This window comes from Lolium rigidum, chromosome 1, assembly GCF_022539505.1.
Source record: "Lolium rigidum isolate FL_2022 chromosome 1, APGP_CSIRO_Lrig_0.1, whole genome shotgun sequence".
NCBI classification, from domain to species: Eukaryota; Viridiplantae; Streptophyta; class Magnoliopsida; order Poales; family Poaceae; genus Lolium; species Lolium rigidum.
In genome coordinates this window covers 79,512,244-79,535,819 of record NC_061508.1, presented here as the reverse complement: position 1 = coordinate 79,535,819, position 23,576 = coordinate 79,512,244, and the positions used below count along the sequence as shown (strand labels likewise).

General features: G+C 46.7%; 2 protein-coding genes across 2 annotated transcripts; both read left to right on the top strand.

Moving 5' to 3' along the window:
• Nucleotides 1-4,827: 4,827 nt before the first annotated feature.
• On the top strand, nucleotides 4,828-9,082 carry LOC124684290 (putative BPI/LBP family protein At1g04970). Its single transcript, XM_047218664.1, has 6 exons — nucleotides 4,828-5,241; nucleotides 7,055-7,194; nucleotides 7,555-7,900; nucleotides 7,978-8,226; nucleotides 8,434-8,559; nucleotides 8,690-9,082. Exons 1-6 carry the CDS (start codon nucleotides 4,828-4,830, stop codon nucleotides 8,885-8,887), a joined length of 1,473 nt encoding a protein of 490 aa, XP_047074620.1. The 3' UTR covers nucleotides 8,888-9,082.
• A 4,003-nt stretch (nucleotides 9,083-13,085) lies between these two features.
• Nucleotides 13,086-15,017, top strand: LOC124648045 (heat shock 70 kDa protein BIP5-like). The gene has a single exon (XM_047187876.1). It carries the CDS (start codon nucleotides 13,086-13,088, stop codon nucleotides 15,015-15,017), a length of 1,932 nt encoding a protein of 643 aa, XP_047043832.1.
• Nucleotides 15,018-23,576: the final 8,559 nt, after the last annotated feature.

The following is a 23,576-nucleotide window of genomic DNA, read 5'->3' as shown; positions in this document are numbered from 1 at the left end:
CGTCTTTACGGACTGTTCTGTTTTGACAGATTCTGCCTTTTATTTCGCATTGCTTCTTTCGCTGTGTTGGGTGTATTTCTTTGTTCCATTACCTTCCAGTAGCTTTGAGCAATGTCCAGAAGTGTTAAGAATGATTGTGTCACCTCTGAACATGTGAGTTTTTGATTATGCACTAACCCTCTAATGAGTTTGTTTCGAGTTTGGTGTGGAGGAAGTTTTCAAGGGTCAAGAGAGAAGGATGATATACTATGATCAAGGAGAGTGAAAACTCTAAGCTTGGGGATGCCCCGGTGGTTCACCACTGCATATTCTAAGAAGATTCAAGCGTCTAAGCTTGGGGATGCCCAAGGCATCCCCTTCTTCATCGACAAATTATCAGGTTCCTTCTCTTGAAACTATATTTTTATTCGGCCACATCTTATGTACTTTACTTGGAGCGTACTGTGTGCTTTTGTTTTTGTTTTTGTTTGAATAAATTCTTGTGTGGGAGAGAGACACGCTCCGTTGGTTCATATGAACACATGTGTTCTTAGCTTTTAATTTTCATGGCGAAGTTTCTTCTTCGTTAATTTGTTATATGGTTGGAATTGGAAAATGATACATGTAGTAAATTGCTATAATGTCTTGGATAATGTGATACTTGGCAATTGTTGTGCTCATGTTTAAGCTCTTGCATCATATACTTTGCACCCATTAATGAAGAAACACTTAGAGCTTGCTAATTTGGTTTGCATATTTGGTTTCTCTAGAGTCTAGATAATATCTAGTATTGAGTTTTGAACAACAAGGAAGACGGTGTAGAGTCTTATAATGTTTACAATATGTCTTTTATGTGATTTTTGCTGCACCGGTTCATCCTTGTGTTTGTTTCAAATAACCTTGCTAGCCTAAGCCTTGTATCGAGAGGGAATACTTCTCATGCATCCAAAATACTTGAGCCAACCACTATGCCATTTGTGTCCACCATACCTACCTACTACATGGTATTTATCCGCCATTCCAAAGTAAATTGCTTGAGTGCTACCTTTAAAATTCCATCATTCACCTTTGCAATATATAGCTCATGGGACAAATAGCTTAAAAACTATTGTGGTATTGAATATGTACTTATGCACTTTATCTCTTATTAAGTTGCTTGTTGTGCGATAACCATGTTTACGGGGACGCCATCAACTATTCTTTGTTGGATATCATGTGAGTTGCTATGCATGTCCGTCTTGTACGAAGTAAGAGAGATCTACCACCTTAATGGTTGGAGCATGCATATTGTTAGAGAAGAACATTGGGCCGCTAACTAAAGCCATGAATCATGGTGGAAGTTTCAGTTTTGGACATATATCCTCAATCTCATATGAGAATAATAATTGTTGTCACATGCTTATGCATTAAAGAGGAGTCCATTATCTGTTGTCCATGTTGTCTCGGTATGGATGTCTAAGTTGAAAATAATCAAAAGCGAGAAATCCAAAATGCGAGCTTTCTCCTTAGACCTTTGTACAGGCGGCATGGAGGTACCCCATTGTGACACTTGGTTAAAACATGTGCATTGCAATGATCCGGTAGTCCAAGCTAATTAGGACAAGGTGCGGGCACTATTAGTATTCTATGCATGAGGCTTGCAACTTGTAAGATATAATTTACATAACTCATATGCTTTATTACTACCGTTGACAAAATTGTTTCATGTTTTCAAAATAAAAGCTCTAGCACAAATATAGCAATCGATGCTTTCCTCTTTGAAGGACCATTCTCTTTACTTTTATGTTGAGTCAGTTCACCTATTTCTCTCCACCTCAAGAAGCAAACACTTGTGTGAACTGTGCATTGATTCCTACATATTTGCATATTGCACTTGTTATATTACTCTATGTTGACTATTATCCATGAGATATACATGTTACAAGTTGAAAGCAACCGCTGAAACTTAATCTTCCTTTATGTTGCTTCAATGCCTTTACTTTGATTTATTGCTTTATGAGTTAACTCTTATGCAAGACTTATTAATGCTTGTCTTGAAGTACTTGTTCATGAAAAGTCTTTGCTTTATGATTCACTTGTTTACTCATGTCATTACCATTGTTTTGATCGCTGCATCCACTACATATGTTTACAAATAGTATGATCAAGGTTATGATGGCATATCACTTCGAAATTATCTTTGTTATCGTTTTACCTGCTCGGGACGAGCGAAACTAAGCTTGGGGATGCTTGATACGTCTCCGACGTATCGATAATTTCTTATGTTCTATGCCATATTATTGATGATACCTACATGTTTTATGCACACTTTATGTCATATTCGTGCATTTTACGGAACTAACCTATTAACAAGATGCCGAAGTGCCGGTTCTCGTTTTCTCGCTGTTTTTGGTTTCAGAAATCCTAGTAACGAAATATTCTCGGAATTGGACGAAATGAAGACCCGGGGCCTATTTTTCCACGGAGCTTCCGGAAGACCGAAGAACATACGAAGTGGGGCCACGAGGTGACGACACCACATGGCGGCGCGGCCAAGGGGGCCTGCGCCGCCCTATGGTGTGGGCCCCTCGTCGAGGCCCCGACTCTGCCCTTCCGCCTACTTAAAGCCTCCGGTCGCGAAACCCCGAGACGAAAAACCACGATACGGAAAACCTTCCCGGAGCCGCCGCCATCGCGAAGCCAAGATGCGGGGGACAGGAGTCTCCGTTCCGGCACCTGCCGGAGCGGGGAAGGTGCCCCGGAAGGCTTCTCCATCGACACCGCTGCCATCTCCACCGCCATCTTCATCACCGCTGCTGCTCCCATGAGGAGGGAGTAGTTCTCCATCGAGGCGCGGGGCTGTACCGGTAGCTATGTGGTTCATCTCTCTCCTATGTGCTTCAATACAATAATCTCATGAGCTGCCTTACATGATTGAGATTCATATGATGATGCTTGTAATCTAGATGTCATTATGCTAGTCAAGTGAGTTTTACTTATGTGATCTCCGGAGACTCCTTGTCCCACGTGTGTAAAGGTGACAGTGTGTGCACCGTGTGGGTCTCTTAGGCTATATTTCACAGAATACTTATTCACTGATGAATGGCATAGTGAGGTGCTTATTTATATCTCTTTATGACTGCAATGTGTTTGTATCACAATTTATCTATGTGCTACTCTAGCAAAGTTATTAAAGTAGTTCTATTCCTCCTGCACGTGTGTAAAGGTGACGAGTGTGTGCACCGTGTTAGTACTTGGTTTATGCTATGATTATGATCTCTTGTAGATTATGAAGTTAACTATTGCTATGATAATATTGATGTGATCTATTCCTCCTACATATGCATGAAGGTGACAGGTGTGCATGCTATGCTAGTACTTGGTTTAGTCTTTTGATCTATCTTACACTAAAGGTTACTAAAATATGAGCATTATTGTGGAGCTTGTTAACTCCGGCATTGAGGGTTCGTGTAATCCTACGCAATGTGTTCATCATCCAACAAAAGTGTAGAGTATGCATTTATCTATTCTGTTATGTGATCAATGTTGAGAGTGTCCACTAGTGAAAGTCCAATCCCTAGGCCTTGTTCCTAAATATCGCTATCGTCTGCTTGTTTCTTGTTTCTCTGCGTTACTTACTGCTGCGTTACTACTGCTTGTTTACTCGTCCTGGGCAAAGCACTTTTACGGTGCCGTTGCTACTACTTATTCATACCACCTGTATTTCACTATCTCTTCGCCGAACTAGTGCACCTATTAGGTGTGTTGGGGACACAAGAGACTTCTTGCTTTGTGGTTGCAGGGTTGCATGAGAGGGATGATGTCTACGGGAGCTTCTATTCTTGTAGACAGTACCTGTAAAAAAGATTACGGATCAACCTAGTTTACGGGTTCGGCCAGTTTTACGAAATCTGCTCCTAAACGTCTATGTGGGTGAAATATGCGTGATGTTTTTATTTTGCTTTGATCAATCACTTGTAACAAAACTTTGACAAGCATCTAAAGAGTGCAAGCACTAAAAAATCTGCCGATCCACTGATTAACTTATTTATTAACCGATTAACTTATTGATTAACTGATTAATTAGTCAATCAATCAGCCGACTTGCCTTTAATCATTGAAACCGAGTTTTCTCAACATTGAGTGCAAGTATCAACACGAAATCAGAAAACAACAAACCTGCACTATCGTTCGTGCTTGGAGCTTAGCTAAGATTAAAATCTCATAGCTGTAAAGAAACATATCCAGCATAAACGTTCCCAGAATAGAGAACATTTGAAAAATCTAATATAGCCTCCACAAAACAGAGAACGTTAGGAAAATCCAATATAACCTGAAAATATCAACATATATTTTCCCTATATTAGAGCATCTCCAACAGGTACTGTATCTAACGCTCTATAAAAAAAACGACTAGTTTAGCACGCGAGAGACGCAAATTGACCCTTCAACAGATGTTGTAACCGGTGCTGTAAAGTGGAGCGTGCTGCAAAAACGCGATCTTGTGCACTATATATACCGCGCCGGAAATAGCGCGCTTTACAACATAGAAACAACTATACAGTTTTACAGCTCTAAAATTTAGAGCTTCCGCGGAGGAGAATAGCGAAACGTTGATGGAACGCGCTGCAAAGTGCTTTTACAGCGCCAAAATTTAGGGCGACCGTTGGAGATGCTCTTACAGGCAGCTAGTACCAAAATGAATTTTCAGTATTTATAGTTTTTTTTTGTATTTTTTGTCGATTTGGATTTGTGTCCGAATAAAAAACACGCGACTTTACCAGACTGCCGGCGCAGCGGCGCTACCTGCCTTCCTCTGCTTCTTCCTTCCGTCGCCCGCCTCCCCTCCCCTCCTCCACCCCACCCGCCATGGCCACCCATCACCACCTCCTCCCACTCCTCCTCCTCGTCCACCTCCTCGCCCCCTCCCCCGCCGCCGCCCAAGAGTCCCACATCTCCGCGGTGATCGGCTCCAGCGGCCTGGCCTTCGCTAAGGACGTGCTGATCGGGGAGGCGGCGCGGTCCCTCACCCCGCTCCGCCTGCCGGGGGCGGAAAAGTCCATGCGCGTGCCCTTCCTCGGTGGCGTGCGCGCCGCCGTCTCAAACATCACGCTCTTCCACCTCGACGTCGGGGATGACTCGGCGCTCCGCCCGGGCGACTCCGGCCTGGTCGTCGTCGCCTCCGGGGTCAGCGCCAACATCAGCATGGCCTGGAGCTACTCCTACGACTCCTGGTACTTCGGGCCCCTACAGATCTCCGACAGCGGCACCGCATCCATCCTGGTAATCGACTAATTTCTCTGGTTTTTCCAGGCTTGAACTAGAAGGGTGTGTAATCTGTGTGAGCCTGGGCTAGATTTAATTTGGAATCATCGTGGAGTTGCAGATTAATCACGTACTCAAATTACAATAGCCTACAACAAACAGTCATGGTTTGATGAGGTAAAACAATACTCAGCAATTCAGCATCAGACTTTCAACAATTATTACTTGACCAGCTGCTGTTAGGGGGGAACTAGTGTTGGAATTATACTCAATGCTCATGATACTCAATGGTACAGCGAGTACAAGCTGGATACCAGTACTGACTTAGAGCATCTCTAGCAGATAACGCATCCCGCCGAACCGCAAAACACGGATGCGGTAAACCGCAGCGCCATTTTGCAGTGTGACATGTGTCGCGGCAAAACAGTTCCCGCGACTAGTACTGTAAAAACAGACTATGCTCTTCTACCGTTTTGCGTCCAATTCGCGCGGAACCGCAAATGTTTTGTTGTTTATGTAAATTTCTGACTAGAGATGAAATTAAACCTCAATATACTGCAATGTAAATAAAATCAGTTATTGTTCCAACTTCACACAGTACACCAACATCCCAAATTACAATAATGGTTCAAATCAAATAAATGAATGGTCCAATATGGGGAAAATAATAGTTGCAGACAGACATTGCACAAATTGGAAATGATATGAGGAAACAAAGAGACTAGAGGCCAAACAACTGCCAGCGAAGATTCATTGCTTAATCTAGACAAAAATCTAAGAAAGAGGCATAATCATACCTTTGAGCGGCGGTCCGGCGGCAACTTGAACAGCAGGCTACGTAACAGAGCGCGGGAGGGTAGCACGGATACGGCCGCAAACTGGAGGGTAGCACGGATACGGCCGCAAACGGCATGAACACGCGGTTCTGAGCCTCTCGCCTCCTCCCATGGAGCTACGGTTGGAATCCATGGCGGCGGCGGTAGGCGGCGCTCACGGGTGAAATAGGACGGGCGCCTCAGCTCCGACGACAGGTGAACAAAGGTGTTGGCGGTGGATCTGCTCCTCGGTGGCGCGGCGTGGCCGGAGCGGCGTAGATTTAGGGCAGCTGGTGGCGGCGGCGGTGGCGGCGCAAGGCTTCCTAGCGGAAGCGAGCTGAATGTTCAAGCGCGGGTCTTTTTCTTCAATATGCGGAAAGCGGCAATTTTCGTGTGCGGAACCGAGGATATGGAATACTCGGGCTCGAATATGCGGAGAGCTGCAAAACAAATTCCGTGCCGACCATTTTTTTTGTATTTGTGCATGACGATTTTTCGGTCCGATAAACTCACGGTTATTTTACAGGTTTCGGCGGGATGTCTTATCTGCTAGAGATGCTCTTACCATCTGTCTTGTTGCTGGTCGCTTTATGCATTTCTTTATTCCTTGAATTTCTTGAAGAGCAGTGTGAATTCTATACATTTCTTATTAGCATGATGAAATATTTGAATACTAAATCATCCCGTCTGACAAAACACTATCCATTTTACTGACAGTTTTTTTATGGTTTGATTTATGTTCGGCAAATAAGTCTAATAACTGTCATCAGCATTATGGTCTTGAAATCTCAGATTAACCTTCAGTCAAGTGGTGGCGAATGTTTCATATTATTCAAATTAACCTTTATAAAGTTTGCCAAATGCTCTAGATATGGCTTATGATGATATTGCTTTTTTTGCATAGTGCAAACTTCCTAGGCCAACTGATACTAGGTTACTTTCTACTATCTTTTTGATGATGTTTATCTATTCTGCTACTGAGAAGAAGCAGCTCATGAATCTTTTGTGTGTGTAAGGTTCAAGGAATGGAAGTTGGGATAACCATGGAAATCAAAAATTACAATGGAAGTTTGGCTCTGAACGTCTCGCAGTGTGGCTGTTATGTGAAGGACTTGGAGATATCTCTGGATGGTGGAGCATCTTGGTTTTATCAAGGGTATGCCCTCCTTCTGTATCTCTTCGGAAAAAATGCTGAACAAGATATACAAGTACAAATTGTTTCTGAGCGTTTGAGGATATCTCTCGTGGTGTAAAACATGCATAATTTAGAGAGACTGGGACTAAAACATTTGGGACATGTCAAGTAAAACTTTATTTAATTGAACTTTGTGCATCTTCTGAGACTAGAAAACAAATGGAATGTCATACATGCCTTTGATCAGTCGCATTTACAGATATTGACATATGATTTTTTTTTCTAATGTGTCAATTTTTGTCTTCTCTATATACTTAGACATGTCAATAGGATAAAACCTCCTATTTTAACATTTTTTTCCTATTGGCCTTCTTTTTGAAGGTTAATAAATGCTTTTGAGGATGATATTAGAGCTGCGGTTGAGAAGGTAGTACCGGAAAATATCATTGGCAGCACTTCAAAACTGGACTCGTTTCTTCAAGGTCTCCCTAGGAGTGTCAGTCTGGACAACATCACTGCTCTGAACATGACTTTCATGAACGATCCACAATACGGAAATTCCTCCATTGAGTTTGATATCAACGGGTTGTTCACTTCTGCGGTTGCAAAGACTAGCAATTTGCAGAAGCATCCTCAGCTTTCATTATCTTGTGGTGGAGCATCAAATATGCTTGTGCTTTCACTCGATGAAACCGTGTTCAATTCAGCATTAGATGTTTACTACAAGGTAATCAAACGTTTTCAATAATACGTCAAGAATGTTTGACCTTGTGGGTTTTACATTATCCCCTTTTCTTTCTTCAGGCGGGTTCCATGCATTGGGTTGTCGACAAAGTTTCTGATCAATCTCTACTGAATACAGCTGGCTGGAAATTTATCATTCCACGCTTATATTGGAGCTATCCAAATGATGACATGGTCCTGAACATTTCGATGGCTTCATCCCCAATAATGTGGATTACATCTGAAAATATTGGTGCTACCATTAACGCGGACATGATAATTGATGTTTTACATGGCACGGAGACAGTTCCAGTTGCATGCATATCTGTGGTGAGAAAACCTCAAATTCTGAACTTCACTTACGATGTGCTCTTGTTGCTCCATTGCTCCAAGAATGGAAATAAGAAATCTTAGGAAGTCTGTAGCCATCATTACTTGCAATTTTAACAGTATCTTAACTTCAGCATATTTTCTTTCGTAATTTCAAATTATAGAGTTATATTTCCAATTAGGATTCTAACAACTGGAACATTGTAGGTCGTAAGCGCCTCAGGAGTTGTGGAGGCATCAGGAAATAAAGTATACGGTAGAGTTGAGTTAAATGATTTCTCCCTGTCCTTGAAGTGGAGTAATATCGGAAATTTTCATATGTCTTTGATTCAGGTATTCCACCGTCTTTATGCACATTTATTTTGTCTGTTTTCTTATCAGTATTATTATTGCAGAGCTGAATTACTCTCCTAGTGGACTTCTGGTTTCTGATTTTATTTCCTCACGAATGTTTCATTTGCAGGGAGTGATACGGGTTTTCCTGAACACTGCGTGCATGCCATACCTGAACTCGCGGCTGGGGCATGGATTCATCTTGCCTGTGGTCCATGGCTTCACTCTGAAAGACGTCTACGTGATTACCTCTACCCAGCAGTTGACGCTCTGTTCTGATATCGCCTTCGCCAACGTGAGTAGCCTGGCGAGTTTGCCGGCTTTGTGATAACCGTCCGTGGGGTTGTACAGAGCATGTAACCCTCTCTTCAGGGCTGCAAGCTAGGCCCTGGGCTGGGGGTGTCTGCACATATGTGTACATTATTGTCCATAGCCCTCTCTGTCAAAACAGAAACAAAGATAATTCTCATTCATTTGTACATATTTATTTTCTGCTGTTTTATATGATTCCTTTTTTTGCTCCTGGTTTCCTGGAAAAATGAAGTGGTGTTTTTATCTGGTGTATGCTCGTCTCATGTGCATAAGCTAACTGCATTATGGTTTGAAACTTGTCTGTATATCATGTGTTCACTTTTGTTTAAGCATTATGGATCCTAAGGGGAGATGCCAACGGACGCTAAGGGACCGTTTGCGTCCGCCCGGCCCGAAAATGCGTCTGGTACCACCTCCAGCGGGGCGACGCATAGTGACTGCCGTCCGCGGATGCAAACGTGGCCCAAATATGCGTCAGTTTTGCGTCTCCATGGACGCAGCGGTCGTCCGCCCGGCCCCCGCACGGGCCCGCCTGGCAGGGGCACAGCTGCTTCGTCCTCCACGGTATTACTTATGGGTGGCGTGTTGCAGCCTTTCCAGGGCCGCGTTAATGGCGCGTCTCGGCTTTCGCGAGCGTGCGCAGCTGGGCGGTGTCGCGGTAGCAGGACATTGAAGGCGATATGGCTTCCGAGCCTCTTAAAGGGACGCTGTCGGAGCCCATTTCCCCGACCACACCATTGCCAGAGCCAATACAATCCACCCCACCAACGCCATGGGGAAGATATGCTGGCCCTTACACAAGAACAAGAACGACCGCGAGGCTAGCGGCTCGCGGTCCGCCAAGAAGCCACGGATCGGGCGGTACGTCCGCATCGACTTCGCGCGCCACATTTCGGAGGAAAACCGCCATGGCCGGACGCAAGCCTGCCTGGAGGAGGCTGGTACCTCAACTCCAGGCGTGTGCCGGTACCCCCAGTGTCGCGCGAGGGCTGAGAGCGCCGGGACGAGGTGCGCCGCCGCCGAGCCATCTTGCCGCCGGATCTCCAAGAAGATCCGGCGTACGCGCTCAACTCCTACAACTGGATCTCCTTCGGAACGTGGGAGTTCGACGCGCGCCGCCGCGCTGGCTACCTCGGGGACGTCGAGTACTTCGACCGCGAGATCACCGCGGAAGAAGAGGAGAAGTGGATAACGACCAGGAGGACGCGGACGAGGACGAGGACGAGCAGGTGGAGTGCGCAGAGTACGACCACGACGACGACGGGCCGGCGTGGGATCCGGAGACCCAGCCGCCCGACATTACCGAGGAGGAGGCTATTGCCATGGCACTAGCCAACAACGAGCGCGACGAGCTCAACGAGCTCGCTTTGTGGGACGGGCTCGCAATCCAGCTCCGCGAGTCCGCGCTACTGCAGGGTAGGCCCACGACTCCTTCGACCACGTTGACGCGTTCCAGCGACCGCGCTCCGGCTGCTGCTCCGGCCTGGGATCCCTGGCCACCTTCACCACAGCCTCCTGCGCAAGCGACGGCCTGGCCGCAGTTGCCGCAGCCTGCCCTACCTCCTCCACCACCGCCAGCGTACCAGCTTCCATGGCCGACGCCGGAGTTCATTGACCTCGTCAGCGACGACGACCAGTAGGCAATACCTAGGTTTTTTATGGCCTTTTTATGTTTTTTGTTAATGTAAACTATGATTTTATGAATGGAAAAAAAATTATGCGTCGTTCCGCTGGAGCCAGCCCCGCCGCAAATGGACACGCGGACGATTTCGACCATTTTGGCCGACGCATCCGTTTTGGCGTCCGAAATACGTCGCCCCGCTAGAGATGTCCTAGCAAGTAGATGGTGCAGGAAATGCTGGCGGACAGGGGACCTTTATGGTTCCATGACTTCCATCGATCCTCAGCTGTCTAAGGGAACATGGGAACTGCGCTGCATGTTCAAGAATTGTTTTTATACCTTTAATATCTCGCGGGTATGGTAACTTTCTCTACAATTTCTATCTTGCCGTTGTCCACTTTAATGCATCTTTCTGAAACTCGGTGTCCAAAAACAACACTTTCTGTCACCATAAAATGATTTCCTAGTTTAGGACTAAATGTTGGTCCTCACAACGCTGCAAAACTTTGTTAAGATTGAGCAAGCAATTATTGAAAGAGGTAACTTACACACAAAAAATCATCCATAAATACTTTTATAATTTTCTTAATATAATTAGCAATATAGCATCTATGCATCTTTAAAAGTAGCAGCAGCATTGCACAAACAGAATCGCCTTCTCCTATAAGAAAAAGTACCAAAGGGATAGGTGAAAGTTGTGTTTTCATGATCTTTTTTGTGCACCGGAATCTGGGAGAAACCTAAATAACCATCTAGATAACAAAAGAGTGAGTGTTTAGATAATCTCTCTAGAATTTGATCAATAAATATCAAAGGGTAATGATCTTTACGAGTAGTTTTGTTTAGCTTCCTGAAATCAATGACATTCTATAATCACTAATAGTACGTTGGGCTACAAGTTTATTTTCATCATTTGGAACCATAGTGATTCCACCCTTTTTAGGCACACAAATGAACATGACTTACCCATTTACTATCAGCTATGAGATAGATAATACATACCTCAATGAGTTTGATTACCTCTTTCATTACCACTTCTTCATTTTTGGATGATAGTCAACAACATGCTTTGCATCTTCTTCAATGTTAATTTTATGCATGCGTAAAGCGGGCTTATACCTTTCAAGTCATCAAGTGAATAGCCAATTGCTGGCCTATGAGCTCGCAGTATTTCAAATAACTTTGTTTGTTCTTTAGCTGAAAGGTTAGCACTAATAATAACAGGATATATTCTCTTCTTATCAAGGAATGCATATTTCATATCTTTAGGCAATGGTTTAAGTTTAAAACTAGGGTTCCTTTTTGGTGGGGATAGTTCTCTTAGATCATCGGTGGAATATGTAACTATAGTTGTGGTGGTTGCTGAGATAGTATTTGTTCCAATGCTTCTTTCTCTTCATCACAACTCCTGATTAAGCACATATCGTTCCATCGCGTCCGATGAGGCAAATACCACAGAAGCAAGAGTGTCCACTATATCTTTTTATTTTTTTATTTTTCTAAATGCTTATCAATAAATTTCAAAAAAGTAAAATTATAGTCTTTCACCAACAAATTTAATGAATACCTTCTCTTTTGGTAAACTAATTTCAGCACCCACAGTATGTAAGAATGGTCTACCAAATATGATAGGACAAAAAGAGTTTTGGGAACAACCAAGTATAATAAAATCTACGGGGTATTTGATCTTCCCTACTAATACTTCAACATATCTAACCATACCTAGAGGACAAACATACTCTTTATTAGCAAGTTGGATAGTTATACTTGTCTCTTCCATGTGTATGGGATCAATGTCAGGCTTGATTTCAAAATATAGAGAATATGGTATCACACTTATACTTGCTCCAATATCACATAGAGCATGATAGCCTGAAGTTCTACGCCTTAGAAAAAATCATTATGTCTGCTAATTTAGTGCTGAGATGATCATCCAGGTGCTTCCGTCCCCTCAGAGTCCTATGAAATTTAGACGTACTCCCTCTGATTTATATTACTTGACGCTAATATAGATGTATCTAATCACATTTTAAGAATAGATATATCTATTTTTCATCAAGTAATATGGATCGGATGGAATAAATAATTTTACGATAAAATTTGAAATTGCGGAAATTTTGGTGAGGTCTGTGGTATCCAGTTCTAAACCTTGTCGGCCAACGAAATTTGGAGCGGGACAGATATAAAACCTGCGAAGTTGGGCCATCAACGGATTCTTTTTGGAAACGGATCGAACAATCGAATCAATTGCTCGTCAACACCACGCAGTGGTAGCCTGGTTCCCGCCAACACGTCACAAACACTCACAGCCGCCCGATCATCGCATCCCACGGCCCAGATCGCCCCGCCCGCGTGTTGCCACGATCTCGAGGAGCAGACAGCGTCGGAGACCACCTCCGATTCGACCACCTGACGCCGTCGCGTGCGGTATGTTCTGCCGCCATAAATAGCAGCGCCTCCACCTCCTCCTGCTATGTACTCCTACTTCAGCTAGCTACCTTCGAGAAAAGATCGATCGATCGGGCTCGCGATCACCGGCGCCATGGCTCGCGATCGCCGGCGACATGGCTCGCTCGTCGCTGCTGTTCGGAGTATGTTGCTCGCGTTGCTGCTCGTCGCGGCCACGGCGATTCCCTCTGCTGGAGCGGCGCAGGCGTCGACGGCGACGAAGGGCTCCGGCGGGCCAGTGATCGGCATCGACCTGGGCACGACGTACTCGTGCGTGGGCGTGTACCGGAACGGCCACGTGGAGATCATCGCCAACGACCAGGGGAACCGGATCACGCCGTCCTGGGTTGCTTTCACCGACACCGGCGAGAGGCTCATCGGCGAGGCTGCAAAGAACCAGGCCGCCGCCAACCCGCTCCGCACCGTCTACGACGCCAAGCGCCTCATCGGCCGCCAGTTCGCCGACGCGGAGGTGCAGAGGGACATGAAGCTTCTGCCGTACAAGGTCGTCGAAAAGAACGGGAAGCCGCACGCGGAAGTGGAGGTGAAGGACGGCGACGTGAGGCTGTTTAGCCCGGAGGAGGTCAGCGCCATGGTGCTGACGCGGATGAAGGAGACGGCGGAGGCGTACCTCGGCGAGAAGGTGCGGGACGCCGTGATCACCATCCCGGCCTACTTCAACGATGCTCAGCGCCAGGCCACCAAGGACGCCGGTTCCATCGCGGGGCTCAACGTCGTCCGCCTCATCAACGAGCCCACCGCCGCCGCCCTCGCCTATGGCCTCGACAAGGTGGATGAGAAGAAGGAAAAGACCGTGCTCGTCTTCGACCTCGGCGGCGGCACCTTCGACGTCAGCGTGCTCGCGCTCGACGGCGGGGTCTTCGAGGTCCTTGCCACCAACGGCGACACACACCTCGGAGGCGAGGACTTCGACCAGCGCGTCATGGACCACTTCATCAAGCTCGTGAAGCGGAAGCACGGCGTCGACGTCTCCGGCGACGCCCGCGCGCTCGGCAAGCTCCGCCGCGAGTGCGAGCGCGCTAAGCGGGTGCTCAGCAACCAGCACCAGGTCCGAGTCGAGATCGAGTCGCTGGTCAACGGCGTCGACCTGTCGGAGCCGCTCACCAGGGCCAGGTTCGAGGAGCTCAACGCCGACCTCTTTCGCAAGACCATGGCACCCGTCAAGAAGGCCATGGCGGACGCCGGGCTCTCCAAGGCTGACATCGACGAGGTCGTGCTCGTCGGCGGCAGCACCAGGATCCCCAAGATCCAGCAGCTCCTCACAGACTACTTCGACGGCAAGGAGCCCCATATGGGTGTCAACCCCGACGAGGCCGTGGCCTACGGCGCCGCCGTGCAGGGGAGCATCGTGGTCGGCGACAACGGCGGCTTGTTGGTGCTCGACGTGACGCCGCTGACGCTTGGCATTGAGACGGCCGGCGGCGTGATGGCGAGCGTGGTACCACGGAACTCGCCGGTGCCGACGAAGAGGACGCAGATGTTCACCACCTACAAGGACAGACAGACGACGGTGACGGTCATGGTGTTCGAGGGCGAGCGGAGCATGACGAAAAACAACCGGCTGCTCGGCAAGTTCGACCTCACCGGGATCGCGCCGGCTCCAAGGGGCACGGCGCAGATCGAGGTTACCTTCGAGGTGGATGTCAACGGCATCCTCCACGTGCGGGCGGCGGACAAGGGCACCGGCAGGTCGGAGAAGATCGAGATCGTTAGCGCTGCTGATCGCCGCATCAGCCCGGAGGAGATCGACCGCATGGTGCGAGAGGCGGAGAAGTTCGCTGAGCAGGACAAGAAGGTGATGGAGAAGGTGGACGCGAGGAACAAGCTGGAGGCGTACGTGTACGATGTCCGGACGACGGTCGACGGCGAGATGGGACGGAGGATGGACGGCAGCGATAAAGAGAGGGTGGAGGAGGCGGCAAGGGAGGTCAGTGAGTGGATCGACAACGCCAATTTGGACGCTGAGAAGGACGACTACGTGGAGAAGCTCAAGGAGCTGGAGGATGTCTGCAACCCTGTCTTCGCCGCCGCCTACCAGAAGTCCAGCGGCAGTTAGCTTTGGAATTCCGTTTACTAGCTAGCTTTTTGTTCTTTTTTTTTACCAGTAAGATTAGACTATGTAAATTCATTATTGTTTGGCTAGATTTATATTCAGAAAGGAACATTATACGAGATGTAATGTAATGTATATATTGAGAATACAAGGCCAAGAGACCTGATACCACTTCTGGTGAACCGTCGCCTACTAACACAGTGCAAACCATATGACGTTCCATAATTCATTTTGTGGTTTTTTAGTTCAAATTATGAAACCAAGGGACACAAGATGCCTCCCTGCAGTAGTACGTACTGCAACATCTTCAGAGTATTGTCAAGCCTATATGTATTCGATGAGGTTGGCAAAGCACTAGCAGCTCATGCTCATCCGATTCAGCCATTCAAGCATAAATACGGTGTGGTTGGACTTCCTTCCTCTTTCTATTGCTAAGACCATTCGTGCTTATTGTTTAGCTCATTTTATCCTAGTTTCACATAGTCAGTAACTTTGTCTATATCACATTTTCTGCAGCAACTACTGGCCAGGCAAATACATTTGCTCATGTTACCGCTAGTGGAGGAAAACCATTCAAAGCAGATTCAGGGTTCTAGTGGAGGAAAACCTCAGGAAAAGTCCCTTCGGGGACATCCGATAAAATTGGAAAACCTCAGCAAAAGCAGGCACCCTCGATTTCAAACTTTCACGGTGAACACTGTTATCGAACATCAAGTTCCACAACCAGGAGCAGCACCTGCTGAACAGTAACCCTGCTTCTCCAATCACTAAGCAATAGCGAAAAATGTTCAATATATTCTGCATCAAGTCAACCTGCCAATCGCCCTAGCTGGACAGTACAATCAACCAACCGAGAACATGCATTCTCGGCTGGACTATCAAATGTGAAAAACATTTATCAACGATGTGAAGACTTTGCTTGTCTGCGATGCTTGCGAGAGGGGTTTGCACTCAACGTTAAGAGAACGAAGGGCTGCCTGATGCAGTGGTATTGTCCAGCGTGCCTAGCATGTAAGGGCAGACCTCTGCCTCCAAAACATGGTGATGTTACAAGATCAACTGTTGCGCCCAAGGCTAGTCTGACAGTGTTGTAGCTTTGCAGAGCGCTCGAAGTTGGTGATGCCCTGAAATCAGGTGGCAGGCTGCATCCAGTTCTCTTTGCCAGGTTCGTTTCTGATCCTTCGGTATGTTACCTTGCATTAAATTGCCTGCCTGACCAGGCCATTGGTAATGTCGATAATTTAGCCACGGCTATTTAGAGCATCTCCATCGGCGGGGGTCCCGATAGCGATTTGGGGGCTGGTGCTATTTTTGGGCTCACACCGACGCGGCGACGCGACCAATAAAGGGTTGGCGCGTCGTCGAGCCCAATAAAAACGCCGGCAACTCCGTGCCGACCCCTTCGTGTAGGGCGCGAAACGGGGCACGCTGACGCCTCGTGCCACGTAGGATCCCACACGCGCTCGCGTCCCGCGCTTACTCGGCTTTTTCCGCGTGTTCTTTCCGCCATTTCTCGCGTCGGTGTCGCCTATAAATGCCACCTCTGCTCAACGGACACCATAGCCGCCGCTGTAGCTAAAAATGTCTCATCGCCTGCCTACCACATACTCAATGTTGATCCCCTCCGGGAGCGGCCAGCTGCCTCCATCCCTGTCTCCACCTGCGCCTCCACCTGCCAGCACCCCCGATTTTGCCGACGTGGAGGAGGACCCGGAGCTCGCAGAATACGAGCAGCGGGAAGAGGCGGCGCTAGCGGCGACCGTAGATGCTTTTGTCGCGGACAAGCGGCACCAGCAGGAGGCGGAGCGGCAGCGGTGGGAGGAAGAGTGGTAGCGGCTACGGGAAGCGAACGCGTGGCGCCGGGAGGCGCAGGAGCAGCGTTGGCGTCAGGATGAACTGCGCGAGCGTCGACGTGTGGAGGCACTGCAGCAGCGGCTAGGGAGGCAGGGTGGAGCACCTGCGGCAGCGGGAGGAGCTGGAGCAGCAGGTGCGGCAGGAGGCCGCAACCACGGATTTTGCGGCCCGGGAGGAGGAATCGGCGGTGGCGGAAGCGGAGGACAACGAGGTATTCTACTGGTCCGACGACGGGCCAATCGCGGAGGAGCAGACGGCGCAACAAAAGGTGATCCTCGAGTCCTTCGAGTCGCTCAAGAAGATGGAGGATGGCGCACGTGCCAGCGAGGAGGATAACGAGGAGCAGTGGCCCCGCGCCATCGACCTCTCCATCGAGGCGGACCGCCGCTTCTCCGCCGAGCATAGACAACGGCTATGCGAGGACCGGGAGAGGCAGCGTGCGGCGTACGAGATGTTGGGGTTCAGCGGGGCGGGGCCGTCCAACGCACCAACGGGCGGCCAGTAGGCTAGAAGTGTAGCAAATTTGTAATATATAACTAAAAAGCTTTATTTTAGCTAAAAAATTCTATCGGGCCCACCATACTGGGGACGCCGGTGTGGGAACCCGTTCCCCAAACGGAGGATGGCGTGTCGGTGCCCCCGATAGGGTTGTGCGGGCGGACATGTCGGCGCCTATTTTGGGGCACCGTTGGAGCTCTTATCCTATAACTTTGTGTAGCACTTGATATAAGTGATTCCTGCAACTTTTATGATTAGAACAAGGCCATGAGACGCAAGGCGGCGTCGAACCTCGACTTCTCAGGTATGAATAAATGTACTAAATCTTTTTTAACTTTCCCAACACCACTTATTGCTTCCAAGCTTAACAATGTGGGGGTTTCGTTGGGTAGTTTTACTAATTCTATTTTAGTTTCGGCTAATGCTCTTAGACGTATGGAGTATGATAGAATCATACTTATTCCTACGATTTCGAGCAAGCCGGATACCTCTCTATCCGATGATGAGGATGAGGAAGCGTACGCCGTCTCAGACGACCAGCTACTCACACATCTACTTGGAGAGGTGTCTGAGGTTGATCTGGATGACGAGGCGTTGGGTTCATGCATTGAACTTCAATCTGCCGAACGGAAATCCAGACTGTCCTCTATTAAGAGAAATGCTTGGCCTAACAAAAGGCCAAAGTGACTAAATCTCCCATTGTTTCCAAATGAATGGCATGTTTGAGAATAGCAGAGGTCTTAAAGACTTGGCTAAACACTTACATATTGTCAAAAGTATTAGGGAACATTTTTAAGATTTTGTTGCTATCTCCAAGACGGGTAAACAGAATTATTCAGTAAGTTTTCTAAATCGCCTTTCAGGCGGGGAGGACTTTGCTTGGATATCCCGCCCACCATGGGCATGCTCTGGTGGCTTATTAATTGGAGTCCGAACTTCGACTATGGAGATTCTAGATAATTCCGGTGGCGAGTTTCATATCAAACTCCACATTCGGAATAGGTCTGATAACTTCATATGGAGTTTTGTTTCTGTCTATGGAGCAGCGCAAGATGTGCATAAACCTGCTTTTCTTCGTGAGCTGGTAAATCTGGCTAAGGACAATCCGCATCCTATCATCTTAGGAGGGAATTTTAACTTGCTTAGATACCCTCAGGAAAAGAGCAAGGGCAGGTTTAGCACTCATTGGCCTTTCTTACTCAATGTTGTCATTGATAGCTTGGATTAGAGAGAGGTGACAATGGTTGGAAGACAATTCACATGGGCGAATAGTCTTCCTGAGCCGACATACGAGAAACTGGATCGAGTACTTATGGACTCTGATTCGGAACTTAAGTTCCCTCTAGTCTCAGTGCGATCTCTTCCTCGTATCGAAGCCTTGTCAGACCACGCGCCTATTTTATTAACTACTGGTACACCATTGCCGCAACATAGACGTTAGTTCAAATTTAAACTTGGATGGCTATATCGGGATGGTTTTGCGGATATGATTAAATTTATTTGGGATAAGCCGGTTGCCGGGAACACCCAATCCAAAGGTGGAATAATAAACTACTCTCGGTGCGTAGATACCTTGGGGGTGGGCTAGGCACATGACTGGGCAGCTCAAACAAGAGAAACTCCGTCTAACATCATAGATTGATGATTTAGAGGCAATCGTTGAGATACGCCTACTGACTGCGCAAGAAATTGAGCTTAAAAGTCAATACAATGCAAAGTTAGCCGGTTTACTTCATGAAGAGTAACTCAAATGGGACCAGAGATCTAAGTCCCAGGTCCTATTGGAAGGAGATGCGAATACGAGATACTTTTATAGTGTTGCCAATGGTTGACACAGAAAGAAACGCATTCACTCTCTTGTCCAGGAAGAGGGCCTGATCGAAGGTCAGTAGCAGCTTAAATCCTATATTACATCTTACTATAAGGTTATGTTTGACGAACCTAAGGAATCGGATCTATTCCTGGATGAATCCAGGACGGATGATATTCCACAGGTGACTCCAGAAGAAAATGCCATTCTAATCGCCCCTTATACCGAGGAGGAGATTAGGAAGGCGGTCTTTCTGATGGAGCATAATAAGGCACCATGATCGGATGGTTTTCCAGCCAAATTCTATCAGTCCTTATGGGATGTTGTGAAGACTGATTTATTGGAATTGTTTGCTGACCTTCATGCGGGACAGCTGGATCTATTCCGTATCAATTTTGGTGAAATTATTCTCTTACCAAAAGTTTCTGATGTGGAACGGATCCAACAATACAGACCCATATGTCTTTTAAATGTTTGTTTCAAAAATTTCACAAAAGTTGCTACTATTCGACTGAGTTCAGTGGCAGATCATGTGGTGTATCCTTCTTAAACTGTTTTCATGCAAGGCAGATACATCCTGCATGAAATAGTTCATGAGATGCACCGCAAAAAGTTGAATGGGGTTGTACTCAAAATCGACTTTGAAAAATCCTATGATAAAGTTAAATGGTCCTTTCTTCAACAAACTCTTCGGATGAAAGGATTTTCTGACGAGTGGCGCGCTCTAATTTATAATGCCATTTTTGGTCGTAGTGTTGCTATAAAGGTCAATGATGACATTGGCAAATACTTCTAGACGAAAAAATGGTTGAGGCAAGGAGATCCAATGTCCCCAATGCTATTTAACATTGTGGCAGATATGGTTGCAATAATAATTGAACGCGCTAAGGTCGATGGCCAGATTGAAGGTGTGGTTTCCCATTTAATTTATGGGGGCTTATCAATTCTTCAGTATACCGACGATACAATTCTATTTATGGATCATGATTTGGCAAAGGCACGTAATATAAAATTAATTCTTTCAGCATTCGAGCAGTTGTCAGATTTTAAAATCAACTTTCACAAAAGTGAGTTTTTTTGTTTGGCGAATCCATAGATGATGCCAACCTTTATGCCGAGTTATTCGGTTGTAGGCTTGGTTGTTTTCCAATTAGCTATCTTGGTATTCGATTCATCATCGAAGACTAACTATGGCTGAATGGAAAATCGTCGAAGAACGACTTCAGAAACGCCTTACTAGTTGGAAAGGAAAGCTCCTATCTCTTGGGAGAAGATTAGTCCTTATAAATTCAGTACTTACAAATATGGTATTGTATATGATCTGTTTCTTCGAGTTACCCAATGGAATCTTGCACTGATTGGATTACTTCCAGTCAAGATTCTTTCGGCAAGGGGATAGTGAAAACAAAAAAAAAAAATCGGTTGTAAAATGGAGTGTTGTATGCCGTCCAAAAGATCAAGGTGGACTTTGTGTCTATGATCTAGAAGTTAAAAACAAGGGCTTGCTAGGAAAATGGCTGGCTAGGTTATTAACCGAGGACGGTGTACGGCAACAACTGCTGCGGAAAAAGTATGTAGGCTCAAAGGCGATATCCCAGGTTATTTGGAAAGGGGGGGATTCACACTTCTGGGCTGGCATCATGGCAACAAAGAAAAAAAAATTCCCGTTTGGCTCCTTCTCCATTGGGAATGGGTCGGAGATACGGTTTTGGGAGGATCAATGGTTGGGAACAATCACTCTCCGCGAACAGTATCCAGCCCTGTACAATATTGTTCATTATAAAGGGGACACCTTGCAGAAGGGGATGGAATCTTCTTCACCCTCGGTAATGTTCAGACGTGATCTTATTGGTCCCCGCCTCGACTCTTGGAATGAACTGCTTCAGCGGTTAGATTCAATACAGTTATCTACGGGGACCGATGAATTCCGTTGGAGTCTTACCAAGAATGGTGTATTTTCGGTAGCCTCAGTGTATAAAGCCCTATGCATTCCTACCCAATCGATTTTAAATAATAAGTACATCTAGAAGATGAAGATACCATTAAAAACTAAGATATTCGCGTGGTATCTTCGTCGAGGTGTGATTCTTACTAAAGATAACCTTGTAAAACGCAACTGGCAGGGTTGCAAGAAATGTGTGTTCTATCACGAAGATGAGACAATAAAACACCTTTTCTTCAACTGTCGGGTTGCTAGATCTATATGGTCAATCATTCAGATAGGTTCTACCCTGTACCCACCCCGTAGTATAACCAATATATTTGGCAATTGGTTAAATAGGGTGGATTCAAGGTATAAAATGATTCTCCGAGTGGGAGCGATTGCAGTTATATGGTCGCTTTGGCTGTGTAGAAACGACAAGGTTTTTAATGACAAAAAAAATTCTATCATGCAGGTTATCTACAGATATATGCAGAGGCTAGATGTAATGCTTGATATTTAACTAATAAAGCGCCATTTATCGAAAAAAACGAGTGAACTATGCATTACAAAATAGAGGAGCGGGGGCTGACGGCATCTGAGAGACGAATTATTAAGCCAGGCACATTTGTAAACGGTTGGATTTTGGTTTATTTATCCTTATACATCACTTTAATTTGCTATAGCTCATCTAATTGGAGAATAAAGTTTTGTGTGTTTTTTAAATGGTATAATTTCTATCGTGCTGTCTTTCTCTTTGGAAAAAAACATTGGAAGCTTGTACTGCTGAACACACCATATCACTATGCCTCGTTCCGCATCTGTGCATATTTTGAGTTGGAAGTACGGCGGTTTCTTGTTCAGACCTGCATGTTTATTATTTGCCACTCAATAAGTTAAGCTGATTCTCTTGGTCGTTCTAGCATGGCGCATGCCAAAGTTCCAAACATATTATTCCAAGCCATAATGTAGTGCCGCCAAAGTCACAAGTACGAACTGCAATTTTTCCTTCTCCCGCCCTTGTACCCGTACGCGTACATACGTGATACTGTTTCCAATTATTTTGCAGGTGAAGAAAGTATGATGAATCTGCGAGCAGTTTTTCCGGTGTCAGTAGTTCGACAGGTTCCTAACATCCTTTTGAATCACAATGTGTCTGCTATGCGCCATCAGTTCGTCGGTGTAGTACCATTTTTTTTTTTTTTTTTTTTGAGGGTAAACCAGGCCGTCTATTAATCAATAACAACTGGTATACACATGCCCTCAGGCGGGGCATCCAGCCACACACGACGGCCCGACACATCACACAAAGCACTCCTAGCTAACTTATGAGCCTCATTATTCGACTTCCTACTCTCAAACTTAAACTCAAGAAAAGCAAAAGATTGCCGAGCTTCGATGATCTCGGTGATAATATGGGAGTAAACCCCCTGGTTCCTTGCTCCAGATTTTGCACCACCATCTTGCAGTCCGATGCCACCCGCACCCTGGATGCATAGATGTCCCTTGCGAGATCGCATGCCTCCCTACAAGCCAGCGCCTCCAAAGTCTCCGCTTCTGTAACTCCAGGGTATATGAGCGCCGAGGCTCCCAAGAATACACCGTCGCTACTCCTTGCGATCGCCGCTACAGAACCCCTCTTCAGGTTCTTCCCAACAGCCGCATCAACATTGATCTTCACCATCCCCGTTGGTGGAGGGATCCACCTCGGTGCGATCGTCTCCGTCGCAGCTGCCGGTTGTTGCACCGTTCTCTTGCTAAGCTCCAGGTCTTTCAGATAGTTCTGCACAAAATGGTGGACAGATAACGGACTCTGAAAAATCTGTTCATGAATCGCCTTCCTCCTGGCGTGCCAGATCGCCCACATAGTAACAAAAACAGTGATTTGTTCCTCATGCGGTAATGTTTCCATCATCTGGGCCAACCACTTCCGTGCACAGCCCTCCTCCGTCTGCTGCATATGCTCTGTGATGTGATCATCTACCAGAGCCCAAACACACCTGCTCATCGTACAGTCCATGAGAGCATGCCTCCAGGAATCCCCGGCTCCGCAAAACATGCATTGATCCGATGTAGCCATAGACTGTAATTAGGATACAAATTGTAGGCCTGTAAGTTGGCGCGGGCAGCCCACGGCCTCCCGATACCCACCGCGCTTAATTTGCTAATTGGACACCCAGGCGTACTAACGAAATCTTAAGGCCCAGTTCGGTGCCAGTGTTTTGTCTTAGGTTTGGGCCGGTTTTGAAGTGTAATTTTCGGGCTCAGTTAAAACACCTCAAAACACGTTAAAACACTTGTAGCCTGTTCGGTAGGCCGGTTTTGGGCCGGTGAGGCCCGAGAAAACCCTCCAATACCCGTCGGGTTGGCGTGGAAGAAAAACGCCTCACCCCCCTCGCGTTTTCCCCTGGCGGCGCAGGGAAGATCGAGCTGAGTTCTTTGCCGTCCATGGCGATGGGGACGACCCGGCAACGATCGG

Bases quoted from the DNA above. Each gene is read 5' to 3' on its own strand.
- LOC124648045 (XM_047187876.1), top strand. From the start codon at position 13,086: ATGTTGCTCGCGTTGCTGCTCGTCGCGGCCACGGCGATTCCCTCTGCT.
- LOC124684290 (XM_047218664.1), top strand. From the start codon at position 4,828: ATGGCCACCCATCACCACCTCCTCCCACTCCTCCTCCTCGTCCACCTC. The intron at 7,195-7,554 runs GTATGCCCTCCT...TTCTTTTTGAAG, and splicing joins GCATCTTGGTTTTATCAAGG to GTTAATAAATGCTTTTGAGG. The intron at 8,227-8,433 runs GTGAGAAAACCT...GGAACATTGTAG, and splicing joins CAGTTGCATGCATATCTGTG to GTCGTAAGCGCCTCAGGAGT.